Consider the following 11,834-nt stretch of genomic DNA (forward strand, 5'->3'; position numbering starts at 1 on the left):
TTTAGCTGTAGCTTAGCATAGATCATTTAATCTGATTAGACCGTTAGCATCTTGCTCAAAAATGACCAAAGAGTTTCTATATTTTTCCTATTTAAAACTTGACTCTTCTGTAGTTACATCTTGTACGAAGACCGACGGAAAAATGAAAAGTTGCGATTTTCTAGGCCGATATGGCAAGGAACTCTCATTCCGGCGTAATAATCAAGGAACTTTGCTGCTGTACCATGGGTGCAGCAGGCGCAATGATATTACGCAGCACCTGAAAATTGTCCCCAGCACGCTCCCTGTGCAAGCAGGTGGTCACGTTGGTAATGTTGACGGAAGTTAGCCTATTTTCAGGCACTGCGTAATATCATTGCGCCTGCTGCACCCATGGTACGGCAGCAAAGTTCCTTGATTATTACGCCTATATTAGGAAAAATATAGAAACTCTTTGGTCATTTTTGAGCGAGACGCTAACGGTCTAATCAGATTCAATGATCTATGCTAAGCTACAGCTAAAAGTGCTACCGCCAGACCCGGAGATTGGCTGAATGGATTCGAAAACGGTAAAACTCAACTGTTTAACTCTAGGGGAGTTGGAAAATGAGCCTATTTTCAAAAATAGTGGAGTGTTCCTTTAAATTAAATCATTTTATATATACTGATTTATTCATTTAATGTGTAATATGTTAGATTTTTTAAACAAATTATGAGCTCTAAAAGATTTTCAGAATTTTTTTAACTCTTTTGCTTTTTAGACCATCTACAAATGTTAAATCTTAAAATAAAATATTAAGGTTACCACTGCATCTTTCTGAAAAAAAAAATGCAGTGATTAATATAAAGTTTATTTATAGTTATTTTCAAATCTTCATTGTACTGTCATTATAAATTAACTTTATTATTGTTTATTTAATTCTTACAAATAAGTTATTGTTAAAAAACGAACCAAAATTAAAAATAAATTATATATCGGCATCGGCTATTGGCCAAAATGAGCTGGAAAGTATCGCATATCGGTTAAAATCCAATATCGTGCATCCCTACTCATAACAGCAAAGACTGCAAACACGGTTGGTGCCCGTGTTTCTCATGACAGATTGAGAAGCACTGAACACTACCTCAACTGCCCAGAATGCCCAAGGAACATTAAACAATGGTTCGAATACTGAAACTTTAGTCTGTCCTCTTCAAAAGCTATTGTTCAAAAGGTTTGGAATATAGGACATATGTACTACTTGTATGCTGTTTTTGTCCTTTTTGGAGCTTGACTGGTTAACCAAAATGTATATAGTTACATCAAAACATCTCCTTTTCTGTTCTACAGAAGAATATAGACATACAGACACGTGTGAAGGTGAGTAAATATGAGAATTTTCATTTGTGCATTAAAGGGATAGTTCACCCAAAAATGAAAATTACCCCATAATTTACTCACTCTCAAGCCATCCTAGGTGTATATGACTTTCCTCTTTCAGACGAGTCCAATCCGAATTATATTTAAAAACATTCTGGCTCTTCCAAGCTTAACAATGGCAGTAAATGGATGTTATTTTTAAAATAACACCCATTTACTGCCATTATAAAGCTTGGAAGAGCCAGTACATTTTTAAATATAACTCCAATTGGATTTGTCTGAAATACGTTATATACACCTAGGATGCCTTGAGGGTAGGGCAGGGTGATTTTCCCAATTTTATCGATTAATTAGAATTTATTGTTTTGCCACGATTTTATTTTTTAGAAATCGAGGAATCACGATTTTGAATAGAAATATTACCAAATGTTAGAATAAGACACTTTGACAATATACCGGTGATAACAGTAAAGAAAATGAAAATTCAAACGCAGCATCAGAAAGCTACATTAACTTACATCGTGTCTACACCGGACGCGAGCGGTGCGGCACAATAAAATACAAGAACTCGTTATAATCAGTGATGCTGTCTTGGATGCGGCGCGACCTGTTTTTTTACAGTATATGGGCGCGACACGACAAATCCCCGACAGTAAATTGCTGACTCGTTGTATTTATAACATACTGACACAACGTTCAAAAGATCTGCAATACTTTGTCACGTCCAGTGTAGATACGATGTGACCGCAAAAACATGGCGAGTCTGTAGAAAAGAAAAGTGGACACGGAAAATAGATGATTCAAATGTGAATGGACTGAACAGTTTTGAGTGAGTGACTGATATCTTTGTTATGGAATACACGTGTTGGTTCGCAGTGAGTTCACAGTTTTAACGTACAAGTTTGCTTTAATTTATTTTCAAGATCTGAGGTAAAATATCTATTGTTGCTTTCACTATGGCTATAAAGATAACGCAAAATAATATTCAAAATCACATTAGACACTTTTAACATTGAATAAAGCACATAATCATTACCTGAGATTATCACTGTCATATTTTGTATGTTGTTCTTGCCGCGACGTCGCAGAAAATAAAAACCGTTCCTAAAATAGAATCCCATGTTGCTTATTGTCACGTGTCACTGTCGCGGGTGGTTAGGACAAAAACTACAAGGAAAAGATACTTTTTATTGCATCGTGTCTGGTTGGGACACACGGTGTTACAGTTTGTCTCCTCTTGGCTTATATCGAAATCCTCCGACATTCTTCTTTACAAATCCTATCATCCGCCCTGAACTGCTTCCAGTGTACAACAGTGAGCGCAAGCTAGATTAAAGTGATCACTACGTTTTGAATATGGATATTTTTCTTACAAAAACGCATCTATTAGCTACAGAAGGCCTTTGTTCATCCCCCGGAGCCGTGTGAGACACTTTTTTTTTTATGGATGGGCGCATTTTAATTAAGTGCTTTTGGTGAAAGTGCTGATGCATGCAACACCCGCTGAGTGCCATGAAACAGCTTGAAAGATCAAAGACAATTTTTAAAATAACTCAGACTGGATTCGTCTGAAAGAAGAAAGTCATATACACCTAGGATGCCTTGAGGGTGAGTAAAAATCCTCCGACATTCTTCTTTACAAATCCTAGTTTTGTACTTCTAATTAGTGACCGTTGTTTCGTTTCGATCTCTCCCCTGCGCTTCCGCGTTCGTCACTTCTGAGCGGCGCATGCGCAAAGCCGACCTCCATACGTCATCCGCCCTGAACTGCTTCCAGTGTACAACAGTGAGCGCAAGCTAGATTAAAGTGATCACTACGTTTTGAATATGGATATTTTTCTTACAAAAACGCATCTATTCGCTACAGAAGGCCTTTGTTCATCCCCCGGAGCCGTGTGAGACACTTTTTTTTTTATGGATGGGCGCATTTTAATTAAGTGCTTTTGGTGAAAGTGCTGATGCATGCAACACCCGCTGAGTGCCATGAAACAGCTTGAAAGATCAAAGACAATTTTTAAAATAACTCAGACTGGATTTGTCTGAAAGAAGAAAGTCATATACACCTAGGATGACTTGAGGGTGAGTAATTTATGGGCTAATTTTCATTTTTGGGTGAACTAACCCTTTAAGACTACAACAGGTTACAACCTGCAATTTACTGCCATCAGCGGAGATGTGTGCCAAAATGCAGCACTTCTTGAGTGAATAAATGTGTGGGGTTTTAGCTCGGAGACAGAACTGACCTGACTGGTTTCATTCTGAGAAACATGTCAAGTATATGTTTGTCTAAGAATATATGACAAACAACTTTCATTGCCCAATAACTATGGAGGACAACAAGGCTTCCCTCCAAACACTGCTGCCTTATCCACTAGATGTGCACACAAAAATCTGGGTGACTGATTCAGCTAAAATAAAAACTGCAGCATTTCAGATTGATGAACAGATTTCTTACCACAGGTCAGCAAACCTCATCTCTGCTTCAGTGAGCTTCCTACCCAGACAGCATTTTCACAGGTTTGCTGCTGACCAAAATGGTGCTCATTATCATTTAAAAAAAATGGTGTGCTTCTTCTAAAAACACTTAAGATTTTAAATATTTCATTACATAATTAAAACAGACTATTTTACTTCATATTTTCAAGTTGCATTACGTATGATTATTAGAATATGACATCTTTAGCTTTGCAACATGCTAACATCAAACTAGTAGTCGACCGATATACCGGCCGATATTTGGCATTTTTCAAATATCGGCATCGGCCGATAAGTTTTTCTGTTTGGCCGATGTGTTCGAGGCGGGACTTTTATTTTGACGCCGCTGAGAACGGCAGCCGCAGCGCCTGAGCGCACACTGCTCACATTCTCCCTCTTGTTCGCTGTCGTCGTTCAGTTCTGTCTAATATAGATAGAAGTCTATCTAATAATCAGATATAACTGTTAAACAAAGGAATTAAAATGTATACAAAAAAGTATTATAACGATTCCTTTAATATTATTAGTAATAGAAAGGCAAACATTATAATACTTTCTCATTTGCCGTCAGCATTCAGCAAATATGCATTTATATCATTTAAACAAATCTTTGAATGACTAATGAACATTTAATTTCACAAACCTTGCAAATTTAGTCGGATCCAGTTGTGAGATCTTGTGAAGTGTGCATGTGTATCCTGCATGATCGCGTGTTCTTTGTGTGACGGTTGGTTCGTTGCTAATTGAATGCTGACAGGAGGAGAGTTCAGCTTCACTGGAGACACGCGATCAACAAACTTTAAACTAAGTTAGTGATTTCAAATTATGCTGCGCTTTATGCATTTGCCCACTGTCATATTCATGTCATTCATTCATGCATTCATGCATGCTGTATGTAAAATGTGTGTTACCTTGGCTTTATTTGAAGAAAAAAAAAGATTCCCAATGCACACAAACTTCCCAGAATACTGAGTGCCCTGTTGGTTACAGTGTTTACTTCCTTTTTAATTAGATTTTTATTTATTTGTGAAAAATGCTTTGTCTTCTAAAGTATAAGTATGTTTATTTTACACAATTATTTTAAATCCATTTTCAAATGATTTCAAATTTCTTAAATATAAATTAAAATAAATAAAATTATATCGGCTTTATATCAGCCTCTCTGCTTTCCAAGATATCGGCATCGGCTGTCAAAAAACCCATTATCGGTCAGCCACTACATCAAACTACTGAAATCTTCCGATGGGAAATTTCCATTACATTACAAGGCTGCTTAATATTGTGCTGCAAAATTCAATGATGATGAACATTATAAATGTCTTGAATATCTTTACTGACACTTTTGTTCAACTGAATGTGTTTTTACAAAATAAAAGTATTAATTTCTTTCAAAAAAGTACTTTACTGACCACAAACTTTTAAATGGCAGCATAAGTTATTAGAAGATGCAAGAGTTGTTTTTTTGTTTGTTTTTTTTAGTAAACACTGATCTCAAAACCCCCGGCATTGTTACATTCAGCAGCCCTCCTTCTAGCTGTTTGACAGGAAGAACATGTCTCATGTGCCCATGTCTGTCTAGTGCATATTTGCAAAGACCAACAAGTAAAATAAAGTAAATAAATTAATGGACATAATGGTATAAAGAGTGTTAATTTTCAGTTGGGATGCTGCCTTAGAAAGTAGACAGCAAGGCAACTTTCTAGGGTTTGTGACAGAGTTTCTGTTCATCGTTATTAAAGAGGTCAATAGATTTATTAAATCAAGAAAGCACTGTGCGATTTTTCAGATTTTATCGATTAATTCGAATTTAACGTTTTGCCAAATCGAGGAATCGCGATTTTGAATAGAAATATTACCAAACGTCAGAATTAGACACTTTGACAATATGCCAATGATAACAGTAAAGAGAAAAGAACGATCCAACCGCATGTCGGCGCACGTGATTAACCGCTCACGTGTGACGCGCTCATAGCGCTAGGCACCATTCATACAGAATGCGCTTTTGTGTTGACAAAGATGACGCGGGCAGTGGAATAGGAAAAACATGCAAGAAGATGGGAGTGAACTTCTTTTAACTTGAGGGCCACATTTTTAGACTGCCGTTTCATACATGAGACGCTGCAAGAGATGCGAGCTCAACAGTCAAACACGTCCATGTTTACATAGAAAAAACAATGGAAAAGCAACACAAGCAAATTAAAAAAAAAACTGTAAATACTAATGTTACTGTATGTCTGATATTTCATGTTTGCATCATGATGATGACAGGCTGAAAGCTGCTGTTTTTATAGAACATATAGTTAATAATGGTGTACTAGTGTTATACCTTCAGTCATTTTGAATTTGAATTACCTTGACTTTTGAGATTTTTTTCAAGCACTTTCCTTGTATTATTTCTCAACCTATAACATGTATAAGACAAGTTTGTACAAGATGTAGTTCAATTTCATGCATCTTTTCTGCAAAGATACTTAAGTGATTTGTTTAACATTTACATCATGTTGTAACATCATGTGTGGTGCACTTGGAATAGAATTTTCTTTAAATAAGAGGGTTAATAAAGAAAAAGTTACTTGAATCATGTTGTAGTTACATTTTCAAGTTGACTAATTAAAAATCGTAAAAAATTGAGAATCGGTCAAACGTTATGAAAAAAATCGAGATTTAAATTTGTTGCCAAATCGCCCAGCCCTAAATCAAGCGAGAAGATCATGCAGGTCAAAGGTTCATTTACCTCCCACCATCCTCTTTCAGTTTGCGGGCAGCTTGTTTGGACTGTTTGATCTGTAAGTCCAGCCGGTGTAAGTAGTCTTTAGCTGACAGCTCTTCTGCCTGCACGGGTCGGGTGTTGGGCTCCGGGGCGGCCGGTTCTGGTGGGGGTGATGGAGCGTCCATGTCCTGACTCACACACAGTGACTCCTGCGGTGAGCTTCCCTCGCTGTCAGGTGACTCCAGAGACAGTCCATTAAAGAGGGAGCGTTTTTCTGACTTAACAGGAATATTTAGAGTGTGTCGCAGGAATATGCAGTCATTGCTGAATAGTTTATTGATTCGTTTAATTTGCTCCATCTGTGTAAATAAAGAAAAAAAAATAAGAACATATGAAAATATAAAAAATGAAGTTTTATTTTCAAGAAATACAAACCTATCTTTCTAGTGTTTGCTTGATCTACATTACCAATGTGTGTCTAATGTAACTAATCAAACTACATGAGCAAATATTTGTTTAGAAACCAAGAGCCAGGTTATAATATGTGATTTGATTTCCTTAGATGAATCCAGACAATTCCGTTTACACATCCATTTGATCTCCAAATCTTTCATCACACACAGTATGGCTGGATGTTTGGTATTATGATCGATGAGTTTATCGCAGTTATCTTTTCACATTATGTCTGCAGAGTCATATCATAAGCCCAACCTGAGCATTGCAGGTGCATCGTAATAATAAGCTGGCTAGACTTTTTTGGATTTTCACTAACAACATTTTTGTGCATTATACGATGTTTTCATCATGCAGAACAAGCTAATTATACTAAAAACTTCTGTATGTACTCTAGATCCCCAGAAATGCATGTGATACCAACAAATACCACCTAGACATACAGCTCACTTGGTTTTGATCACACAGCCCATATACAACGATTTTGAGTATTATAGGACATAATCAATAGCCAAACTCCACACCTGACGCCTTAAAATGCTGTAAACAGTGCACAGCCTTTTTGACATATAATACTGAAATTCACTACGTTTTGAGACTCTGCTTATGAAACAGCACGGGCCCAAACTTGCAGGTGCCCATGTCTATATGATGGTCAAAAAAAAAGAACCCACGCTATTATGATGCACAACAACGTTGCCTAACTAGTGAGTTTACTAGGTTTGAAACATGTCATGTAACGACATGGGCCCAAAAATAGATGCAGGCGCTTATAATGTTCCAAACATGTGGTCTAACAGTTAGATAGGCAGCTCACTAGTTGAGACACGGTTCATGTCGCGCCTATATGATGCCCAAAAGAGATGTACAACAACGTTGAGAATGTAATGTTAACTTAAGCAAATTACTAGGCCGTGTTTTTTTTGTATGTGTGTGATTATGTTGATGTGTTGCACCTATTCTTACCGTAACACCATATTTGAGCGCTATACCCTGCAGTGTGTCCCCGTCCGTTACCCGGTGCTCAATGTATTTCTCTCCTAACGGCGCAGTGACGCTCGCGGTGCTGCCATACGAGCGCGTCTTTGTGCGGGCCAAACTCTGCGACAGCTCGCTGTCCGACTCCGAACCGGACCGGGATCTGGGGAACAACGGCTGTCCGTACCGTCCGCCTCCTCCATCATCCCGCAGCGGAGGCAGCACCGGAGAAAACTCCGCCATCTTCAATCCTTTATTATTAAAGATGCCGTGACGCGCGCGCTTCACCACCAACACACTAATATTATTCACAGGATATAAATACGCATGTTTCCAGCGTCACACCCCGAGCAGCGCATTTTCAGCGGCGATATTTAGAGGAAACGGGAAAGGTGAGTGATTTTTCCAGTCGCCATTGTCGTTACCGTGGGCCTGCGCGAGAGACACGGTTCGTCCAGTGAAACCTGAGTCGCAAGGTTACAAATGGAATGTGACGTCGCCAGGCAGTCGACCAATCAACGACGTTAGCCGAGCGTCGCGTCCCTTGCAGCGAAAATTCTCAAACGTGCAATAAATAGCCTATGTATTTATTTAATTTTTCATTTAAACAGTGTGCATTTGTAAGCATCTATTTCGAAGGGAAAAGAGATACATTTTACTTTCACAGTAAAAATCACAAGCAAAATAGGCCTGCCAGCTTCAAAACAGGAGTACTAGTTCAAAACATGTTATCGTAGATGTTTTTGTCAGTTTTAAAGCTGTTTCGTTTAGAATGTTGTGAGTTATTTGTTTAGAATCGCAGTTGTTCTTTTGCGTAGACAGAAGAAATGTAACACTCTAATGTGACCAAACAAATTACAGGATATTCTGAAATGCTTTCAGATGTTATAGGATGAACTAAACATATGAAACCTATGCTAGTGACTTGCTAGTTTGCATGTTTGTGCATGCAAACAGTATTGTCTGAAATGTGAAACATTTAAGTCTGCTTATGTAGCCTATCTAATCTTAAACATTGACAGTGAGGTCACAAAATATAATGCAGCCACATTAAGATATTAGTCTCTGCAGATTCCTCAGTTAACAAAAATAAAACCCAATAAATACATATAAATTACACACTTAATGGAAAATTGAGAAAATGAGGGGTGGGGGAATAACTGAGATGTTTCTTGATTTTTTTTTTTAACCTCATGACCTGGTTTTTGAGAGAAAGAGGAAGCAGGTGTCTACAAGTTGCTGGTTTGTGGTTGCACAGGTTCAGTTGTAGGCGAGCAAACAATCAGAAGGGAACAGATTCAACGGACAGAGAGAGACCACTACGTTTCACTTTTAACAGTGCTCTCATAAATCTTTTTTGATTTCCATCAGTTCTCTGTTGTGCCTGCAAATTGAAACTCTGATGGGGGAAACTGGACTGTTGTAACCTTTTTGTTTGTAACTTAGTTTGTGTTTGTGTGCATTAGTCACTTCTCACAATTGTAGGCAATAGGCTTAATTCACTCTCCTGTTTTGTGCAATCTCTGGGATTCCAGTACAAGTACATTTAAAAGTGTTACAACTTGTTCAAGTTTTAATTCCACTGTTTAACTGATGATGTTTACCCTTTTTTCCGACACATCTACATTTAAGGTGGACTTTTACCTGTTCATTATAAGAAATATCACACTATTAAGTGATGTGTAGATTTGTAGTTGGTAATATGTAGCTCAACTGTCAGAGCATGCAGTGATGCATGAGACAAGCAGTAAAAAGACTGTGATATGCCTACTTATTCCTCAAGAATAACATACAAAAAGTTAGGGCTCTGTCATTTTTTTTTTCTTAATTCAGCAAGTGTGTATTAGATTGATCAAAACGGACAATAGAGACTTCTACACTGTTAGAAAAGATTTCTGTTTCAATAAAATATCTTCTTTTAAAAATTCTAAGAATTCCATCAAAGAATCCTGAAGAAAATGAATTATGGTTTCCATAAATATAAACAGCACAACTATTTTCAACATTGATAATAATAAGAACTGAGCACCAAATCATATGAGCATATAGCTTAGACCTTAGTATACCGCCATTTTTAATTTTTAACTGGAATGAAGATGAGGCTGTAACAGAAAACACTGTGTTGAATGGATTGTGGACATTTTTTGCATTTTAGACTTCTTTGACATGTTGCGATGTGTAGCCAAAACATTAAATCCACACCCAATACCGTTTTAAAAACCCCAGGATGTGTCGTAATCAAATCAAAAGAGAAAATGCAGATAACACATTTGTAAAAGAAATGACACAGAAGTGCACTGCACAAGTCATCTGAGAAAATCTACAGCTTCCTAATGTGGGACATTTGTGTTCCTATTTTGGGACACTGGAAAGTCTGTAATAAAATAAAAGGCCAAATAAATCCCCTTGATTTAGCCTGTTGAATAGTAAAATCTTAAAACAAATTTTAGGCTAGATTCAACCTTGAGTCAGAATTCATGAACGTGCAGTGAACTGCTGTTAAAAAACATTTAAGACCATTTTGCCTAATGTTTTCTACTTTACTAAACAACAAACATACAATCACAACTGTTTTTTTTTTTTAATCTCCATCTCCATCTTAATAAAAACAACCTGCAGCGGTTACCCCCCATTACATCTAAACAAGCAGTCTTTGCATGTCAAGACACGATTATTATCATCTATAACCCCATCTGCAGTAACAGCATTCTAACAGTGCATAGCAACACTAAAACCCTGTAAATAACCATTTTTGTCCTACAAACCATGCCCCACCACACATTTTTGACTGACTGAAGTGCTGTCCCACTTTTCAAAACCATATTTCCTAAAGTGGGGACACTAGGAAATTTGATTCAAATATAAAATTCACAGTTTATATATAAGTTATACTACAGGTGCATCTCAATAAATTAGAATGTCGTGGAAAAGTTCATTTATTTTAGTAATTCAACTCAAATTGTGAAACTCGTGTATTAAATTCAATGCACACAGACTGAAGTAGGTCTATCCAAGCATCCAAGAAAGATTTAGGGGGAGACATCTATCTCCCCCTTCATGTCATCCGCTGGAGTAGACACCACTGGCCACATGATGTCTGAAAGGTTGCTCCGTCATGCGACGGGCCACACATCAAGTGCTGAAAGGTTGGAACCTTAGACATACTCTATGCTCTATCAACCGACCCACATACAAGCTGTTATGACTGCATCACTATATTTTAGCCATTTATGTGTCACTGTCTGTTTACTGGAACTGTATGTATTAAATAAAACCATCTAACGAACTTCCTCTTAATTATGAACTTTATTAACTGTCTTATGACTTCACATTGCGACTATGAAATCAAAAACCTCTATGTGTGAGAGAGGGTTTGCCTAATGTATCATACGTCAGTGTTGTGGGTGGATGTCTTTGTCTTAAAGGATACTTTCTCTGTGGCAGGTGAGTTGCTGCTGAGCTGACGTCATCTGCTTCATCTGAAGATGTCACCTGCCCCTTCTGCCATCTCATCTTCATCTTCCACTTCATTTGCAAATGCTTCTGAGTTTCTGTCCTCTTCATCACACATGGGCAGTACATGCTCACCATCTGACTCCTGATACAATACTCCTTCCGTAGCTTTTAATTGGAGCTCATCCTCCTCAGGTCCCAGCTGGCTTTTGTTCTCTGTAAGTTGCTTTATCGGCAAGGCCGTCACGCCTCTCCAGTCATCCTCGTCCTCTGAGTCCTCTTCAGTCACAGCATCCACTCGGTGTTTTTTTTTTTCCCTTTGCCTTTGTCTCTTTTCGCCTTGATCGTGTTTAACTGCTTTTTTTCTGGTTGTTGCCAACAGGTAGGAAGTCACAAGGCAACAACAAATTTCTGTGAAGGACCCTT

General features: G+C 37.8%; 1 protein-coding gene across 1 annotated transcript in view; it reads right to left on the reverse strand.

Moving 5' to 3' along the window:
* The window catches only part of lysmd2 (LysM, putative peptidoglycan-binding, domain containing 2), a 12,196-nt gene extending 3,742 nt beyond the window's left edge, over nucleotides 1–8,454 (reverse strand). Inside the window, exons 1-2 of the mRNA XM_016502307.1 lie at nucleotides 7,944–8,454; nucleotides 6,549–6,883 (exon numbers count right to left, since the gene is read on the reverse strand). Coding sequence (XP_016357793.1) covers nucleotides 6,549–6,883; nucleotides 7,944–8,198 — 590 coding nt within the window. The 5' untranslated portion in view covers nucleotides 8,199–8,454. The remainder of the gene's footprint in view (nucleotides 1–6,548; nucleotides 6,884–7,943) is intronic.
* Nucleotides 8,455–11,834: the final 3,380 nt, after the last annotated feature.

Source organism: Sinocyclocheilus anshuiensis, unplaced genomic scaffold (genome assembly GCF_001515605.1).
Source record: "Sinocyclocheilus anshuiensis isolate Anshui unplaced genomic scaffold, SAMN03320099.WGS_v1.1 scaffold1372, whole genome shotgun sequence".
Classification (NCBI taxonomy): domain Eukaryota; kingdom Metazoa; phylum Chordata; class Actinopteri; order Cypriniformes; family Cyprinidae; genus Sinocyclocheilus; species Sinocyclocheilus anshuiensis.